This window comes from Numenius arquata, chromosome 9, assembly GCF_964106895.1.
Source record: "Numenius arquata chromosome 9, bNumArq3.hap1.1, whole genome shotgun sequence".
NCBI lineage: Eukaryota > Metazoa > Chordata > Aves > Charadriiformes > Scolopacidae > Numenius > Numenius arquata.
This window is the reverse complement of record NC_133584.1, coordinates 20479142-20499652: the sequence shown is the minus strand read 5'-3', so window position 1 is coordinate 20499652 and position 20511 is coordinate 20479142. Positions and strand designations below refer to the sequence as shown.

General features: G+C 38.6%; 1 protein-coding gene across 6 annotated transcripts in view; it reads right to left on the bottom strand.

Annotated features, from left to right (window-relative positions):
- Nucleotides 1-5664: 5664 nt before the first annotated feature.
- Nucleotides 5665-20511, bottom strand: part of PAX3 (paired box 3) — a 79840-nt gene continuing 64993 nt past the window's right edge. For all 6 annotated transcript variants that reach the window (XM_074152952.1, XM_074152953.1, XM_074152955.1 and 3 more), the window contains 4 exons: nt 19809-19974; nt 18546-18760; nt 6230-6476; nt 5665-5699 (listed from right to left, as the gene is read on the bottom strand). In XM_074152952.1, the coding sequence (XP_074009053.1) occupies nt 5665-5699; nt 6230-6476; nt 18546-18760; nt 19809-19974 (663 nt within the window). The remainder of the gene's footprint in view (nt 5700-6229; nt 6477-18545; nt 18761-19808; nt 19975-20511) is intronic.

The window sequence follows — 20511 nt, the reverse complement described above, 5'->3', positions numbered from 1 at the left end:
GTGCAGAGTACCTGTAACAATCGTCCTTAAAAAGCTAAATTTTTATGAGTATATCCACTTGAGATCATTAGAAAAAAATGCATGTATATGGGGAGAAAAATACTTGTGTAAATGAAACAGAATATGTGAGAAAAAAACCCATGGATATTTGTACGGGGGCATAAGACAAACTGAGAAGATAATTGTGTACAGCAGAAGCAAAGATACCCATGTGAGAGCTGAAAGGAGAGTGCGGGAAGAAACAAGTAGCTTAACATTTGGTTATGGCCTAAGGGACAAACTTCGCTGAAGATGAAGACACCGAATAGTTAATAAAGCTTCTGAACTGTTTCCAATTCTCAGACAAGGAAGCAATAGTTCTGCTCTTATCAGCAACTGCTCTTTCATATTTGTGTATCGAGCTAGCTTTATTAAATTATTCAGCAAAGGTCAAATGTGATGTGTCTTCCTAGTTTTATTATGATTTTTCATGACATTGCCTGAGTAGTTGAATAATAAACAGTGCATGTCAAAACGCTGCAGTGCCCGAGCTATCCACAGGCTCTGGATTATGAGCCTAACTCGGTCATCAGTTCTGAGACAATATAAATGCATTAAGCGAAGATTTCAACTGTGTGCGAGCACTGCAAAGTGTTGCTTGTGGAACCACGATGGGAAAACAGAACCGTACTCCAGCACTGTGTTTACGTATTGATTTTGAAGCCTGCTTGTACAATAAATACTTTGTAAGTATTTGAACCTGAATAACCATCGAGCTAATTAGCACTTTGCTCCCTGTGACTGATGAGAACTTCCCAGCCTGTGATGAGCTGCCCAGAAGTGCTGGGAGAGAACAGGTAGCGAAAGTCTCACGGACCAAAGGGCCTATTACCTACAATGACCGCTGCAGTCTGCAGAAACAGACTGCAATTTTGGTTATTTTACAATAAACAAATATCTTTAACAGATTCAGATCAACTCTTGCGATTCTTTAAGACAACCCTATGACTCCGTATAAATACATGCACTGATTTATGATAAACGCGAGAATAAACTTAAAGACACACAAGCCTTTTTCAGGCAGTGGCAAATGAGCATTACAATGTCATATATATAAGCTAAACAAAATACCTATCTAATGTCAATTGAACAGAAATTTAGCAATTTAATTTAATGTAGTTATTCATATTGTTCCATATTATGTTTCTCTGGCTCTAGGCAATATCTAGATATCATTGGAAAAGCCAAAAGAAGTTAAAAATGGGATCTTCTAATCAGGATGCAGGTTTTCTTGCCATTACTAAGTGAGCAACAGAATACTGAAGTGAACAATATGAAGAGGTTTATGAATTCAGGCTGCTTTAGTTTCTGATGCTCTCATTGATATTGCCTTAATTTAATTTCTTGTTATTATATACAGATACAGCTTTTGGTAGTCCCCTTTGTAGACTTTAAGGTCCGAAGACTTTATGGATAGAAAACATTGAGAACTTTCATGGTTACTAACACAGCAGAAGCCTATGCTTTACACATCAGCAGTAACCAACAGCACTCTGATGAGAGGGAATACGTTGCTTACGTGTATGAGAATATATCACAGATTCAGACATAACAAACAATTTCCATGCTATAGTCCATCATACTTCTGAGAAAATGCAAATAAGTTCTTGCTACAAAAAAATATTAGTAGCATTTGATAATTTGGGGTAGGTTTTGGATTTCCAAAGTTAAGTTACTTTGCATTTTTTCATTAAGTTTGGAGATCTAAGTTACAGATCTGTAGCCAGATTTTTTAAGTTTGAATTTGCACAAACCTTAATGTGGGGATTAAAAATCTAGCTCTAATTCCACTTATATGCAGAAATGGATTTCTGGGGACATAGATCCTGTTTAGCAATCAGCTATTTTCAGTGAAGGTTTGTAGGCTCAGGGAGGCATTTTGTGCCTTTCAAAATAGCTACAGAAATTTACAGTTCAACAGCATTTGTCAAATGGAAAGATGTGAGTCTTTTCAGCAATATTGAGTAGAAAACCCTCTGTGATTAATGGAGAAAAAATGTTTATTTATAGCTTTTGTTTAAATGGGATACACTGAATTATCCAGGGAAAACAGAAGAATAATAGGTGCCATTAAAAATAATTCTTTTCCTAGCTCATTCATTAAATATGACACATGCTCAAATAAAGGAATAGTAACATATACCAATGTAATGATCTGCTGAAATGCATATATTGGGTATTTTCATGGGAGTGGAGGTTACTTGTAGATAAAGGAAGATTTAAAAGCAAAGAATAAATTAAAGATCATGGTTGTGCCATAAGGAATAAATATTTTTCATCAAAGCCTGTCTCTCAAGAATTTCCAATTCTTACTATCTGTGAGATGACAGAAAATTGTTTAAGCAGCTGTTGTTATTTATTTCCATCTTGTAAAATATGCAAACCCCCCCCAGAAAAAAAGAGGAAGGACCCTGAGACCCATCCTTTCTGCAATCATCAGTGAGGCGGTTTGGGAGTCCGTTACTACGAGCACATTCCTCCGAGCTGTTCCATGGCGGAACACAAACGCAATGACCACGGCTGGCTCAAGCCCCTTTGACTTTCCAAGTGTTCAGGATTCGAGTTCCAGAAACACATGTGGCTCCCAAGAACCTCTTCAGCCTTGACAGTGATAACGAGCAGGATCAACAGTACCCCAAGTAATCCTTCTAGCTCTGTCAAAGATTCCTATGGCACATCATAAATCAGGGAGCTGCTTAGTCCCTCTGCCCCAGGCTCCTCACTTTCTTCGGCAAGAGCTTGTCCCGGCTCCCCGCTCGCATGGCTTGAACGAATGATTTTTCTTCCCATCTGTCTCATTTCCAGGCTCTCCTGTTCCCAAGGAAGTGCTTGGGAGACACTTAAAAAGAGGATGGAGCAGCCAAAATGCCCTCTGTCTAACTTCAGGTCAGGAGAGCACCTCGCCAGCAGCGCTGCAAGGAGGGAGGCAGAAATCACAGCTCTATCCCACCCCACCCCACCCCCCAAATCAGCTGCCAGAAAAGAAAAGGGCAGACAGCGAAGGTGGCGTTTTTCACTCATGCTGTGACAAAGGTACACCCTTTCTGGGAAGGCGTGCTCATACAGATGTCATCCACTTGCAAACCATGCAAGCGAGCAAGCTTCTTTTCTCCTGGTCTTTACAGCAAAGGCACTGCAAGTGGGGGAAGAGAGGCTTATTTGGCCTTTGCAACAAGCCGAGGGCACAAGACAAATGCCAAGGGCCAAGTGTTCCGGCAGGGAAAGGAACATTGAAAAAAAAAATCAGATAAATTAGCAGTTTAGAGCTGAGAATTGATATTAATAAGACACTTTTAAATTTTGTCACAGAAATTAAAAGCGTATCAGAGAAACAGAAACTGGAAGGAAAAAAAGGAAATCTCCTTTCCCCATTTTTCAGCATTTTTTTAATGTTCTCTTTTCAAAAAGTATATTCCTTCCTTTTCCAACAGAAGAGGCCTAGAGTTAAAAGAACAAGCTAAAAATAAAACAAAAATAGAATGCACACAGAAGCAGGAGATGAAAGAAATTCAAGGTGGTTACATCCCCTGCAAAATGGTGAGGAAATTAAATGTCCACAAAGCCTAGTGTGAAGTAAAATTTCCTCACACACTGATGTGCCACTAAAACTTACTCCACTCATTTTGAAGGGTCTTCCCTGTGTTTCTATCAGCTTGTACGTAAGGCTATTAAAAAATTCTTGAGGCTTCCAAGAAAAAAAATAAACTTCAGGACAGATCCCACCCATGACTGATTACAAAGTTCCTGCACTGCATGAAGCCACCCCAGTTGCCCTACTTGTGCAGGGTTTAAGACTGTTTTATTTTCTCTTTAACGCATGGCAAAGGCACGACGCCTTTCTCTTGTTGGGAAGCGCTACTTCTGGTACCAACAGCACTTGAAAAATGCGTAGTTCATTAACAAAGACAGAGCTGGGAGCGGCACATTAGCAGCACCTGGGCACAGAGGCTGCCTGAGGCTCCCGCAGCCCTAGGACGGGTGCAGAATACACTAACATAACCAATACAGTTTGCATTGAAGATAACATGGTTTATTTCTTCATGATATTCAGATTTAAATGTATCAATGTATTTAGCACAATACTACATTTTAGGACAAAATCATCAGTGCTTTGCAAGTCTTCATAATGTTTATTCATTATAAATAGTAAATATTTACTGAACTTTTTACATGAAAGACGTTTGTTTTTTGTTTTCTTTTTTTTTGTTTTTTTTTGTTTGTTTGTTTTCATTGGGTTTTTTTTACAACACACTTGTTGTTGTAGAGGCTGCAACACAAAGATAATATTTCATTTTTCCATCACCCTTAAGACCAATGTGTGAACTAACCTCTGTACTGAACCTAGTCTAACTACTACTTCATAGTCCTTAACGCTAAAAGGAATGTATTTGTGTTCTGCCTCCCTCTTTGTTCCAAGAATAGAGAGAAATAAATAACACCGCCTTCCATCTTCCTCTTCCTCTCAACATCACAAAACACAAATTTATTGACATTCTAAAATGTCACAATGCAAACTTCTTGTAAACCTTGGTTCCTATAATTATATTTTCTATATTGGATATCGCTGTATAATTTAAACAAATGCGTCAAATACAGGTCCATCTCTGTCTATGTCCTGTACATCACTAAAAAAAAAATATAAATGTAAACGTAATCATTTCTTCGTATTGTTTCCTGAAAATGACCTTTAAATCATGATTAGCAAGCTGGATTTTAGTTGTCCAGCAGACTGCAACATTTCTGTATTTTATCATCAGGAATTATGCACTGCAAAAATAAAAGTACCTGCAAAAATATAGTTCTGATTCTATCTCTATAACTTTGGATGATCCCAAAGTTTGTGTGAGGTACACGGTATTGCACATTGCTAGGCAGTCATGAAAAATCAGTCGCATTGCTGTTGATTTTCTTTCTCCCATGTTTGTTCAAAAAGGTACAACGGACTAGGAAAACTCCACATACAAAAAAGGTAAAATCCGTTTTTCATGTTACACAAGATCTCATCTCTTGGTAAAGCAAAACTTGTAAGTGACATTTATTGACAGCACGAATACAAAAGTGTGGTAAGGTAACCGGTAAGTTGCTCTGGAAGTCTTTCGCAGTTATCCTAGCTTCCTATGGACTGTGACATTTCCTCTCGATGACAATTTCCAGTGTGTAAAATGAAAGAGGTTCTCTTGCCCTTGCTTCAGAAACTGAGCAGTTTTACCATTAGACTAAAGTCAGCACTGGATGTCAGATGAGTCAGAGCACACAGAGCTCAACTGCTCTAAGTTTCAAAATGTTCCATTTGTCCCAATCAATGCACACTAATTTCAACAACAAAAAATGGAATGTTTTGCCAGGCAGTGATATTAAATACTGCTCTGTTTTGTATACCCACTTATAATGAACCGTGTCGCGTTTATTTATTCATTATTGCTTTTGGCCTTTGTCTTCTGTAGAGCTTTGTCCAGCCTTCAAAAGTCTACTAATAGCTATGACTGGAGAGAACATCACAAGCCTGCTCCTCTCGGTGGGACTGCCCCAGTTTAGACTGCAGCATGTTGAGAAGATCCCTCGTATCCAAGCCTTGGAGTGAGACCGGAAAACAAGACCAGCTTTAACTTGAAGTGGACAGTTCATTTACGCAATATCTGGCTTCAGATAATGAAAGGCACCTGCAAAAAAGCAAAAGAAGCTTTTCAAGTCATGCTGTGACAACCTCACAGCATGGGGCCATGCCAACTACAGGTTGACATTGTCATATTTAATACTGATATATCAAAGGAAAGGGACTAATATTTTTATTCCTAGGACAAGTTTGACAAAACTCTATGTATCTGGGATTATATACTGTAATGATTCTTGAGCTGACCTCATTAAGAACATGTGTTTCTAATAGTGGAATGCCAGTGGTTATTTCATTTTGGACAACCCTTATGTTTTACCTAATGGCAATCAGGTTTCATGTCTCAACAATTAATAACATCAAGATGTTGTTGACATCACTTAAGAAAATAATTATGCAGCAGAAATCTTGCTCGAACAATCAGCTATCTCACCAGTGTGCTCCACTTGGCTTTGGAGAGAAGTGGTAGTCATCCATCGGGATTTCTGGTCATAATTCTCTTTGTTACAGACAGAAAATACAGACTATCGATACAGGAGTACAATATTGCCCTTCCCGGTGCAAACGTCCAATACTCACTTTGTCCGTACTGTCCATACTGGTAGCCTGTGACAGGGTCCATGCTGTACCCTGTGGTGCTGTAGGTCGGCGGGCAGTAGGACTGGGATGTAGGCAGGCTGTCCAAACTCTTCATGTGATCCAGCCGCTGGCTGCAGCTGGCTGAGACAGTGGTGGTGGGCTCCAGGCCTCCAGTCAAAGGCGACAGGGCATAATCAGTTTGGGGCTGGTGAGGCACACCACCGTGGTTAGTCAGGAGTCCCATTACCTAAAATGAAAGGTCAAATAATAGAAAGAGTTAAAATAGGTGAAGAGCTGTACTGCTCACAGAGCCACAGCAGTTCCCAAGTCTATCATTTGATTTCCTGAAGTTGGTATTCAGACTATGCTTTGAGTATCTAATCCAAAGAGGAAGTGCAATATGGTTGCATCATCCACCAAAATAAAAACTGATGGCTGACAACCAATAAAAAGTGATACCAAGGACAATGAAGGAAGCATCATTTAAAAATCTTTTATGATTTTAGAGTGCCTGATTCTCCCATGCCCCAGCTGGGATCTCTGCAGGTGCTTATTCCTTGAGGACTCAGAAGAGACTAAGCAGCAAGTAGCAGCTCTTTAGCCATGCTGTTCTGAATCATCTACAAACACAGAAAAGCTATGAAAAAGCTCACAATATTTCCCCCCCCCAGATCAGCAGTCATTGAAATGAAATTAATTTGGAGCAGATTACAGCAACAGTACTGATGGAAGTAAAAAAGAATCCCATCACCCAGAACAACGTGAACATGTGGGGAAGGGGCAGAGCAGCCGTAACTCCTGTGCTGCATGCCCTATGTGTCCGTCTCAGAAGAAATTCATGTGAAAGAGTAAAAGTTCTGGTCATAACACCAGCCCTCAACTTCATCCGCTGAGTTAGAGAACCCAACAGAAATGGTCAGGGGTTCCAGACCAGCTTCAAGTCGACTGTGACTCCCTTAGTGAGCTGCTTGTACACAAACAGTTATGAAATCAGCAGTCAAGATTAGTTGAAAAGAGATTACAGGAAAGTACACACCTGTCCCTAGAAAAGCCCAGCCCTCTAGGCCGTAATTTCCAGTAGAAAAGAAAAAAAAAAAATTTCAAAACCATCTGTGCTTTCAAGCAGGAGTGAAGGAAGCTACAGTGATAAATTACTGCGCAGAAATCACTCACACGATATGTTGCTGTGCATTTCCTTTCCCAGCACATCTCTATAGCGCAGTTTGAAAATAAGTACTACTGAGAGAACCGCTTGCTTCAGTTGGAATAAGTTGCACTCCAAAGCCTGAGGAAAAGTCTGCCGCTTATAACGGGTGGATGACATACAGCTTCTGCCAAAACAACATATTCTGATAATTTACAGGTTGTTCTTCCTCTGAAAAGGCGTTACAAATATCTGACATATGCTATTTGATAATCATTTTGCTTTACTGCACCTCTTACCATAAAATAAAAAAATTATTAACATTGGAGTCTATTTTGGGAAGACTAAATCTATGCTCATATGAACACGTCTGGCTCTGTGTTGTTCCCTCTTGAATTGTATTTATTTTCCATTGCAAAAGAAAAGGGATTATTATTGTAGGGAATTTGTGGTCCCAGCACTGAGGGTTTTTTTTGTTTTTTAATAAATAAATGAAACAAGCCCCAGGGGCCATGATTTAAGAAGGAAGGAAGACCCATCCAGGTCTTACACATCTGATAAGGAAAAAAGCAAGAGGCACGAGTACTTCAAAGAGAGACGCCCTGATACCTGCATCAAGAATACAAAACCTCTCTGCATCAGATGCACCCAAGACACCTCACCGGAAAAAAAAGTGCTGAGCAAGAAGTTCAATTACTACCTACAGCACTAGAATGTTCACTTCTGTTTCACTAAGCAGAGCAACATGAGTTTAAGTGATGGTATTTTCTGAAAGTTTCACAAACTGAAGTAATCATGCAAAAAGAAGTTTCAAAATATATCCAGAGACTTTATTTAGATACTTGAAATCTTCTAATTTTTAAGTTAATAACACAAAAGAAGAACTTGGATTCAGGCTGTAAGTTATTTTCTATTTAATTCAAATAATCTTTTGAATGCACAAAACCTATTAAAAGAATTTGAGGTTAACATGAAGCAATTTAAAAAAAATCCCTGGAATCACCACAGATTGAAAAATCATGTTATTCGCACAGCAACCTGCACAGCATATTGTCCTCAAAACCCCTAAGAGCTGAAATAAATGGGTTCTCAACTTTTTCTTTTAAAAATTGGTTCCTGAAAAGTATTAAAATTTCTAAAGATTATTTTAGTAAGTTTTTCTAGTTTAGGAATTACAAATATTTTTCTTGTACCTTTAGAAGTTGATTGGGTCCTGAACATCTAGCATGCTTAATGATCCTACAGTACATCAGCTGGATACAAGACTAGAACCTATGTTCATTTAGGTGATATTAATCCTTGTCCTTTAAAATTAACACTAATAGAGTTAAAATAAGAGAAAGATCCACATAAAACTCCATAGCTTAACTTCAATATTTACATTGAAAATTACTACCTTGGAAAATATTTATATTGGCACAAGTATCATGGTTTTGACTAGTTTAACACACACATGGTTTATCAGAAATCTGAACTAAGCGCACAGCCCTTTCCATTCCCGCATAGCACCCGTGCAATACCAACATCTATGGGGCTTTACCACGTTCTGCTCCAAGTTCAAGAGCAGGGGCCGGGCCGGGCCAGCGTCGCCCTCACAGCCCCGATGGACTCTCTTCTACATGAGCGCTCTCACATCACACAGCCTCTACCTGGACTTGAGGACCAATTGCCAAGTTGGGCAAACAGTTATTTTACCAACTATACACACTTTAACTAAACATTTTTTTCTGGTTTAATATTTTCAATAGGATACAGCCCAAGACAACATCATGTGGACTTTGCCAGCAAAACCACTGAACTCAAAAACTTTGGGACTGGAAGTTATTTTAGAGATCAGCCTTGAAATTTAAACCTGGATCCCGACTTCGTCTCAAAAGCCACTCAAATTTCAGTAGCATCTATATTTGGATGAAGATTTATCTTCTCTGACAAAGTAAAATTAGCATTTGATGAGATTTACGTTTTAAAAAAATTTAAATTAATCAGAAAATACAAATCTTTAGGCATCTTTTTATTAAGCACATATGTACCCAACAGACACTTTGGAGCAGAACTGACGCAGCTCTCTATCTTTGAGGTGGAGAAAACTGAAGTCTGAGCTGTAACCATCTTCTCAGAAATATCTTCTTCAGAGGCCTTCAGAATCATCCTGCAGTTGATTAGTATCTAAATAATTAGATTTTTGGTTGCGTCTGTTTTGAAAGCTATGAGGGCAGTAGCCTCCAGGCAGAAGTCTTTCGTATGGTATGTGCCATGACCTTATCGCCCATACAAGGAGTTCCAGGAAGAGCATGGCTGACTTTCACCTAATCAATTAGAAAGCCATTAATGGGCCACGTCTGCAAGATGCTCAGCACCCTCAGCTTAGTGGTGTGCAAGAGACACACTAAGATCTGGGTTTTGCAACTCAGATCTTCTGCTGGTATAAAACAGTATAGTTCTAAATAGGTAAATAGATGTGATTGTTTTACCATAATTAAGAAAAAAATAAATTTCTTCAATCCATATACCATCCAAATTACTGGAAAATATGTACTTCCCTCTGAATTACTTTGGGAAAACCCAAGTAGTAATTGTCAACCTTGCTGATCTGGGTGCCAAAGAAGTTGAAAGAAAAATCAAGGGCTGATCTAACACCTAGAAACAAATGCTGCTGTAACTACTCAATTTATTTTGGTAAAGAAGTCCTATAAACACATAAGAAAATAAATCAGGCTGTAAGTTTTTTGGCTACATCTATTTTGTTCTCATTTTTTTAAGAACGCACACCAAAACATTGATGCATAGCCTTTGAGCTTATATAATAAAATACAGTATATATAATTGATAAAGTAGTTCTATTGGAAAACAAAGGTGCAATTAGGAATAAGCAAAAAGACGACAGTGAACTGCAACAACCGAACTCTACAGGAAAGTTTTCAGAGAGCACATCCCAAGCAATCCAAAATATTCAATAGGACAAATCCCTTGCTGGTGGGCTCAGCACAGCATCACTAGCTGATGATTTGATCCAGAAAGAGAAATTGAATGATGAAAGCCTTAAAGACCACGTACGCAGCATCTGGTCCATTATCAGCAATTAGAAAATACTTCTATTATCAACAAAATAAAGGCCATTAGACCAAGAAAAAGTTTATTCTATTTAAAAGAAACATTATGCCTGTTAATGTGGTTGGTATTTTAGGATGTAAGCCCTACCATAGGCACAATAAAATTCTCATATGTTTTAATTCATTTACGCATGCCTGCATTTAATATGCTTTGTGACCATGTCTGCAATTAATATGATTTATGAGAAAAGAACATGTGCAATATTTTTTGGGTACAGTGATACGTTTTTTTCCCCTCCTGTGAATGAAAGATTTAATGAAACAGCTCAAGGAAAATTGTTGGCAGTTAACGTATTAAGTTGAACTGACAGAATCATGAGTAAACTTTAGTGGAGTTAATGATATCCTCTTATCTGACCCTGACACATTTGCAGCATGTAATTTACAGAAGCTCTGTCCAGGGAATCTTGACAAATGCTCCTAACGATGTCAGGGCAATGTTCCATTCTAATGTAAAACAGATGTGGGTCAGATACCCTCATTCATCACTAACACTGAAAATTTCAAACTCCTTCTGAGATAAATGGCATTACCTGCTGTTAACTCTTTTCACTGTAGAAAAATCTCTTAAAAACAAAATATTGCACAAGAAAGAACACAAAAAGGATGGCTCCAAAGCATTAGAATGAGATATTTTAGAAGATTAATTAAAATTAATTAGCTACGTGGATCTATACCTATAGGATCCTAGAACCATGTTGCTGATTCATTTTCTATATATGAATATTTCTGCCGAATATATGAAGAAACCCAACAGAAAGCGTTTCCATGCCAAATGGCAAGCACTAGGAACCACATACTTGGTTAATGAAAATAGGAGCAAATACACTGACTTTGAACATCTGATGATCTGACCTTCTGCATACTCATATCAAACGAGACCTCATACTGATTTCACACCACTAGACATCAATGGTAGCTACACTGAAATTAGAGAAGGTGCATTGGTGTACGTTTAGGGTAATTAAGAGGATAACTTGATCCTTCATGAATTATATTTTTATCTACAGGAGATTACTAATGTTCACAACATTATCACAGGCTGTCACTAAACTCGCGTCTTTTTTCAGGTGCTAGATCACGGAGTCACAGGGCTACATAACATTATCAAAATAATTCAAAGAGAAGCTAATTATCTAGCTCCTGGTTGTATAGAAAAGCTTAAAAAATTTCCAGACAAGTGAAAAAGTAAAACAGAAAGCCCAAAAACGAACATATACTCCTAATTTATATATATATTTGAATATATAAATGCACATATATATAAAGTTAAACATCTCAAAACTTTTTCAGGCAGTCTCAGAGACTGAAGATTCCTGAATTTAAATGCTTAAATATGGCAATATTCCATACAGCAGTTGATAACAAGCCTAAATTTGAGATTACTTTGCTCTCTGCCTGTGAATCCTTCTCCTCCCACCTCCTACTCAACCCAAAACACAAGAGGAAGATTCTGGCCATGATGAAAACCAGCCCATCTCTCTCTAGCTGGGCTCTCACACACCTTCCCTCCACAAATGGGATACACAGGTTTGTTCTCTCTGAAAGGAAAACAAACAAAAAATACACCTTTTTTTGTTTTTAATTGAAACAGTATTCGACTTTTGTCTGCTGGCAGGTGGCCAGGGAATGGGATCCGGCAAAGCTTTCACAGGAAGACTCTCACCCAACTCAGCGTTTGGCCCTACAACAGTAGCTATTGCATGATCTACACCTACAAGGCTGGATTTACCATCAGGAAATTGCTGCAAAATCCTAGCCACATAGGTAAAAGCAGTAAGTTGTCCATAAATGTGTAAATGTGTGAGGGAAGAAAAAAATAATGGACAAGCATAAGTGGAGGAATCCAACCAGTAAGGAAGGGTTCACTCATGAGGCTCCCAATAGTGTATATGCCAGGGCCTCTAATCTAGCCAGCACTGGGAAAAACCAAGAATTTTGCCTCTTTGTATTCTGACTCAGCACTCAGTCTTTCATTTTTAAGAAAATTATTACTATTACAGATGGCCCAGCAAAAATTAAGATAAAAATAAAACAGCTATCTCTAGAGAGGTAGGAAGTTTTGAAGGAAATTGAGTCCAATGCATTTGAAGCCATATGGATACGTGGCTTTCTAGAGTGACCTTGCTAAGGATGAAATTCTATTCTTTGTGATCCCACAGCAATATTTGCTTTTCACTGAATCATGCCATGGTATTTTTAATACCTTTCTTTGGAAATCCGAAATAGAGAGCATAATTAAGGATTCCAGTGAGCTATCTGCAATTACTTATGACAAAGCCCACATTAATGTACCAGTCCTTAATTGAATAAATATGCAAATATTCAGGTTCCTGTTGATATTGCTATTTTGTAAATTCATTAAAAATATTACAAGTTCACCAATGCATGCCAGTCATATACTCTATGAAGAGCTGACTCATACTTTCCCTTAACAAGTGGTTCAAATTGAACTACAAGCAGCAAAAGCAAAAAATTATTTTAAGGGCTACAGTGATGCTGAATACTCAGCCTGTGCATATTCTAAGTGGTACAAATTATTATGGAGAAAGATAAGTCAGTTCTGTGAGCAACGTCATTAAAAAAGGGTTAAGAAAACCAAGAAACTTTTTATATATATTCTATCATTTTACTATTACTATTTTACTTAAGATATCTATATTTTTTATTGCATTTCCAAACATTTTTTATCACAAAGTTACAGTACAATTGGCTTAAATCTCCAGAAAAGTCCAGGGCTTTTTCTATCTCTATGTAAGATTTTTCCAAGCTGTATGAGGAGAACTGCATTTTGGAGGCTGAAGCCCCAGAGAGAGAAGTTAAGGTGGACATTCAAAATGTGAAGTCACCTGATTATTGTTGTTGTTATATTAATATATTATATAGGTTGTATATAAATATATTTATAGTATTTAAAATATTACAATATTTACAAAACAAATAATAAATGTTATTATTCTTGCACAGTAGCAATTACGAAACTATTGGATCTCATCTATTTGTACTCACTCCAGAAACGGAAATGATCAATCCCATTGGCTGAACCGTTTTGGTTTTTTTTTTTTGTTGTTGTTGGTTTTTTTAATTAAAAAAAAAATAAATATCAAAACACAGACTCGTGCTCTTGAAAATGATATCATGTGAATTAACTGTCTTCCTCACAAAGAAATCCCTGATATTTGTCTCATGTTCTTGGGTCATTAAGCAAAGAGCTCTCAAAGCCAAGATCATTGTGACAAAGATCATGAGCTTCTCATTGGTGTGGGACTTGGATCCAAATGAAATGTTTCTGTGGGCAACCAGTTGGACAGTAATTCAACAGAAGTTATAGGAAAAAGAATAATAAATTCATAGCTGATTTCCCCCTCCCTCCCCCTCATCCCTCTTAAGGAGGGAATGCAAGTTTTTAGCCACTGGTTCCTGTGTTTCCCTTAAAAATAGAGTTAACAAGACAATATGAACAGATCTAACTGACTCGACAGCTGCATCAGATCCATAGTTCAGGTTAATGAAAACCAAGTGCTCTCGAAGACTTAAGAGAAGCCAATTGCCTAGGATCTATCTCACCAAAAAGAGTTACAGGATAATTCTTAAACTCAGGCAGTGAAATGTTTTGACAGTAGAAGAAAGAAACCTTAAAACAGCTTGCATCTTTACTACTGTTCACGGGAAAGTTTGGAATTTTCTTATCAAGATTTTTCCTGAATTGCAGGTAATGCCATGAGAACTGCAAACTTTGTTAAAGACTGTTATGATCTTCTATGCAAACATTCAACATTCAATCCACTTCCCATTTTGAACCTTCAGTCTTGAAAGCTACTGGTTTGACTCAATTATGGGGAAAAATGACAAGGAAGAGGAAAAAGCAGAGCTCAGGAGTTTTCTAGAGAGCAAGGAGGAAAAAAAAAATTATGTCCAGTAGGAGACAGGTTCTGCACATCTGTTCTTTTTCCAGTAAAAACTTAACACTGCAGTAGTATTTAAGCCTGGGTATCCTACAGGTTAAATACAGGAAGGAAGCGGCCTTGTGGACAGCGATGCGAGCAGAGTGATGCCGCTCCATCTGAGTCCACGAGCAGTCCAAAACAGCAGGCTTCAAAACCAGCAAACTGCCTGGTGTAGGGCAAACTCTGCTGCTTTGACGTTAATAAAAAGCACATGACAAGGTCAAGGGATGCCCATGTACACCGGAAAAGCCTTTTTCCTTATCTTAAATGAAGCAATTAAAAATATTGATATCCTGTCTTAAAAACAATCTGCTCTCTAGTAGGACGGTACACCTGCAGTTGCAAGACAAATGTTTCTGCAGCCGCTCTTCTGCTTTCCATGGAAGAACCAGCGATGACTGTTAATGCTGGGATTGCAAAGTGGCACACTTAAGTCCCGTACGCACATATTAACGCATAGATATGCTACTCCCTAATGATTCTGAGTTAACAAATGTTTCTTAAAAGAAAATGCACTGAGCAACTGAAACCTAATTTGAAAAGGAAATACAATATTCCCGTAAATGTATGCATGAAAGCCAAGAAGCTGCATAATAGGCATAGAAAACATAAAAATATGCAATTTACATATATTACACACTAATAATCTCCATTCTGACATTATATTTAAAGAGCTCTGGCTGAGATAGCGTGCTTGCAGTTTGGCTGCTTTTTAATGAAATACAAACAAGGACACCCCTGGCTACCAGTTCCCCGAGGCATTAATCCCTGTCTTATCCCTGCAAAAGTCAACCCTTTGCAGGTCTGCAAGACAGAGTTTGAGAGAGAACCCGGTAGTAACGGTCAGGTTACGAGTAAACCAGAAGAACAAGGAAAATCATCAGTCATGTAGAGATCTGTAGATCTTGTCTTGATGTAAAAACACATGGCGTATTACCAAGGTGGGACTCTTTCTTTCCATTCCCTTATTCATTTAAACAAGAGCAACAACATTTTATTTCCCAGCCTGAAAGACAGGTATGTTACGGAGCATTCTGCTTCCTAAAACTGACCAAAACATACAGTCTTCTCTAACTTTCAAGTTCACAGCTAACACGATAAAAATAAAATTACAGCACCGTAGCCATCTCTGCTTGTCCTCTGCCTTCACTCAGTGCTTGTCTTAAACAACATACTTGTCCATCATACTCAAGGACAAAAGTTAGAAAGGAAACACCCTGTGTGGAAAATAAAGCTTCCCCGGGGGCTGCGTATCAGACCCTCATTTGGAGTAAATTGAAGTCAAAGGGGAAGAGGAGGTTTAAGTCTACTAAGAATATGATACCAAGAATTTTAATATTAGATTTTGTTCTTCATGTTCTGAGGGTTGTTTTTTTTTAAACCACAAAAGATTATTCAGGCTTCAGACAAAGCCCCCCCTCCTGCTAAATTCACTGTAAATTCAGCTTTACACACAGTATGTCCAGAGCGCTTGCCTGGGAGAGAGACAGTGATGGGTGGAAACATTATGTTAATTGCTCACACACCCAGATTTATTGTGGTCAAAAATCCACCAGCTAGTAAAAGGACCCTCTCTCCTTCTCATCTAAATTCCACACACACAGGCAGGGCACTGCAACATGCCCACTCAGCAGGAAAACTCCTGTTTTCTCTTTCTTCGTGAAATTCCCAGCACAGGACTGCCTTTCGACTTGCCAGCTGCCACTCAGCAGCACCTGGGCGCCTGCGGGAAGATCCCCAAGGACGTGTGACAAAGGGACACGCTGCGACACACCCTACAACTAAGGGACAGTTCACACACAGTAACATCACAACATACACGCCAACATCCAAGGCTCTTCTTTCTGGCATAAAGCACAATCGCTGTTTCGCTGGAGTCCCAGAGCATGTAATTTACATATTTGGGGCTATACCACTTCCTTATATAAGCACAAAGCCTAGGTATATCATGTTATACATACGTATGTTTGATACGTGTCTCTAAGTCATCGTTTAGGCCCCAAAACTGTTTCAGAGAAGCTGTTGGTAACACTGCATGAATTCAGGGCTGGGGTTTTTGTTTGTTTGATGGAAAGATATTTATCAGCCAGTGAAGGTACTAATAATTCAGTTGCCAAGAAGCTGTTCAAAATCTAAATAGATATAAGTAATCTCCTGTGAGATTACTTATAGCAGTGATGAACACAACACCAGATTTTGATAACAAGCCCTCTTCTAAACCTGTTGGTAGAGGTGCAGGACACGACCAGGAGCTCTAAAGCCCTGGGATAGGAAAAGGTTTCAAAAGCCTAAGCAAAACTAACACAAAAGAGAAGTTTCATAGCGTAAAGACAGAGCTGAGTGTAAAGAAGCACAGTAACTGATTAAAGCCATCTAATCTGCTCTGGGATGTCCTTTTGATTATATCAAACCTCAAATCAGCAAGACTTTGAGGGGAGGAAACCTGGCCTCACTTTTTTGTCCCACTTTGCCCAGACGTCACAAGATTTCTTTACTGTTGTGCTCCACTTCTGTGTCCCAGGCAATAAAAGCTTTGTGAAAAGAAAAAAGATCATGTTTTCCATAGCCAGAACCAATATACATTTAAACTGACACTAACAACTACTTTTGATGGATTAACGCTGAGTCCCAGAGATATTTTTGTCAAAATTGTGAAAGCCTTGCACACTACAAAACTGGCCATTTAAGAAAAAAAATAAAAAAAATGAAGCAACTAATATAATGTCATGGCTTTTGTTGGAGATTGCATTTAAAAATCAGAATTCTTTAGAACAAAATCCATTCAAGTCTCATTGGAAGTACATCCGTTTGTTTTTCTGTTGGTATTTTTTTCCTGAGGTTTCAAGCCATAAAGTTTTGTACCCCACTCTATGCTATAGGAATCTGTGAAACTTAATTACATTTACTGTTACAAAAAAGGGTTTATGAACTTTTGCCTTTGGGCAAAAATGTTTATTTCATTGCCTTTGTTATTCATTCTTTTCAACTCCAGTGCCTTTGAACTTTTCAGCTGCACAGAGTTATCACCGTTGCACAGGAACCAGGAACTGTACTCCCGAGATGCAAACCACAAGTTGAAGAAAACGAAGGAGGAAAAGATATACGAGTCGTTATTTTGGCCACCCTTTGTGCCATTAAAATCTCATTTTCTGCCTATTAGAATGCCCTCTCCCTGCTTAGGCAGTGGTGATAGTCAGTGATTAGTGTGTAATTGAGTATAATTGTCTTTTCACTTTTCATTTGTGTCATTCTGAGCTTCTCTCTGTTTTTCTAACCACTGAGAGGAAAAAAGGGTAGAAAGAAGATAAAGCTGTTAAAACTCTCACTTTCAGCCCTGAAGAGATTCCTGATTGTAATTATAGATTGCATCCTCTTTGTGACTTCTCAGAATTTAGTGGACATCTCTTTCCAAGCACCTGGGCAAAGCTCTCGCTAATAAAATAAACTAGCGTCTATTCAAGCTTTAACTAATAATGTCAGCTTCAGACAGATGCTGCGTGTAGGGAAATTTAACCAACCTTTTGACACTCAATTATCAAGGCAATTTATTAACATGATTTCCTAAAAAGAGCTCATGCAAATTAGAAAAACAATTATGGTATTCATGCATTTATATATTGCCAAAGAGCAGTAATACTCCTAATTTATGTATTTATAACTCGATTATAGCTCATCTCATTGCACACTGCTCAGCCCTTGGAACTCTCCTGGTACAACTTGCCTGTAATTTTCCTGGACCATTTGGTAAAACCTTGGTGAGGTTATCCTAAAGAGATATTTTAGTCATAGAAAAACTACGTGATCTACTTCCTATACCTAGCCACTGATCTTCAGGAAAATAGCAGTACATTACAAACTCTTGACAACTGAATGTAAACATGAAGCCTGCATGATTACATTATAAATCACTTGAAATTAAATATAAGCTATGACTCTTGATTCAGCCAGTAGAAGGAAAAAAAAATAAAAAGGAAACCAGCAAACTGAAATCATGTGGCTTGTATAAAGAATACATTATGGTTTAAATTTGGCAATTCATTATACTGTGGCCTGAGGGAATAGACTCTTTGGTTCTGGTATACAGCAAATCCTCTGTCTGAAAACACAGGACTGACCTGAGGTGAAAGGCCATTGCCAATGGCAGGGTTCATGGGATTTGAGGGCCCGGACGGAGGCACAAAGCTGTCTGTATAGCTGGAAAATCCATGCCTGGTGCTGGGGAGGCAATAGGCAGAGCTGCTCTCTGGATTCGAAGGGAGGCTGCTTTGGTGTACAGTGCTTGGAGGGAGAGGCTGAGGTCTATGGACGGTACTGCTCGGATCAGACACGGCTAGAAGCAAAAGAAACATGTTGATATGTTTTCCTCCTTTTTTTCCTGGCATAATAAGTTCATTATGTGAAGCTCAACTTGACAGAACTGCATCAGGACTTGCATCTAAGTACTGGTTAAATAGAAAGGTAAATCTTTAATATTGCTAGGAATTTAACTGGCCAGTAAGATTACACAAATATTCTTATATAGACTGTAAAAATCAAAACAGCAGACACATGCAATTTTCAGACAATCCTTAGAGGGCAGATATTGTTCAGAATTGATACAGCAATATTTTTATATATATAGATTCACACACACATATTAAAGAAATAAAGGAAAAGCTTTATTTGCTTAGGAGACTGGTAACAGGTTTTCCCCTCCTGGTCACAGGAGCTTTGAAAAATTCCCTTAATTAGAACATCCACCAGCAGTTAGGATCTAAGTCTCAAGGAGGGAGCAAGAATAGCACAGTAACTCATTTTATAAAATCCACCTGTAAGGTTTTTCTTAAACGTAAAATCTAGTGTAGCCTAGAGTTGAGGACGTGTTCCCGCCCCCGCAATCCATCAATGTTCACAGAAACTCTGATAACATTAAGACAAATTTTTACCATACTGTGACTTGCTACTATCTGATGTGAAACAAGATGGTCTGAATAGGTGCTTTTTCACTATCAGATAAATATTCAGAGTACTTACAGAAGTCTTCAGTGCATCATCATTAAAAGCAACAACAAAGACAGAATGCAGCTGCTGCCTCCTTCCCTCAGCGAAAGAGACCAATGCAATGGAGGGGTAGGGAAGCGTGTACATTCCTTTACCAACACTGCACCTCTGCCATGCAAGAGGCTATTATTTCTCTAGCTAGCACCCTTCATACGTAACCAGCTCTTTCTTGCAGCAAAACAAACCTGTGTTCTTAATAAGCAGGCTTGCAAAGCCCTCACTGACTTGGACCCAACACCCCTTTTCCACATTAGAGAAGAAAATATTTCTACAGTGGATCAACAGAGAAAACCCCCCCGATAACAGCATGTTAACCAAGTACCTGTTGGCTACTGTACCTTGGGGTATGGAGGTGGGTTGATAGGAGGGCTCAGAGAGCTGGTACGTCGGCAAAGTTGGCATGGCACTGGGTGGAAATCCTCCTGGGATCAGATGGTTGAAAGCCATCAGTTGATTGGCTCCTGCCTGTTTCCTCCATCTAGCGCGACGGTTACTAAACCAGACCTACAAATATTTTAATTAGGCACATTTGATTGTTGTACATTTAATATGGGTGCATCAGAAATAACAGCATTGTATTTTAAATGCATTCAGTGTTGGGGAAGAGAGATACAGAAGATGCACACTGGGCTCAGAGCTCCAAGACAGGAAAGGAGCCCTTTGAACACACTTCCTGGGTTCATCAGACAGGACACAGGAATCCCAAACCCTAGTTCCTCTCAAATACAGAGAGGAAACAAGCTGACTAATGCTTTCAAGCTTTAGTGCTTTTAATAACTATCAATCACTATCCTTATTGTGCTAGATTTAATTAGAAAGGGAAAAGGTTTCTCCATTTGATCTAAGTGCCAGCCAAAGCTATTTGGCCTGGATTGGATTGTCTTTGTATTTAAGTTGCTGACAAGTTAGCGGCATCGCTTAATGCACTGTTGGAAGGTGCTTGTACTTATATATTGGGATACTACATTGCCCTAATGTTCAACAGAACCTTAAGCTTTTAATTTGAAAAATGCAAGCCCCGTGTACAAAACACACAAATCC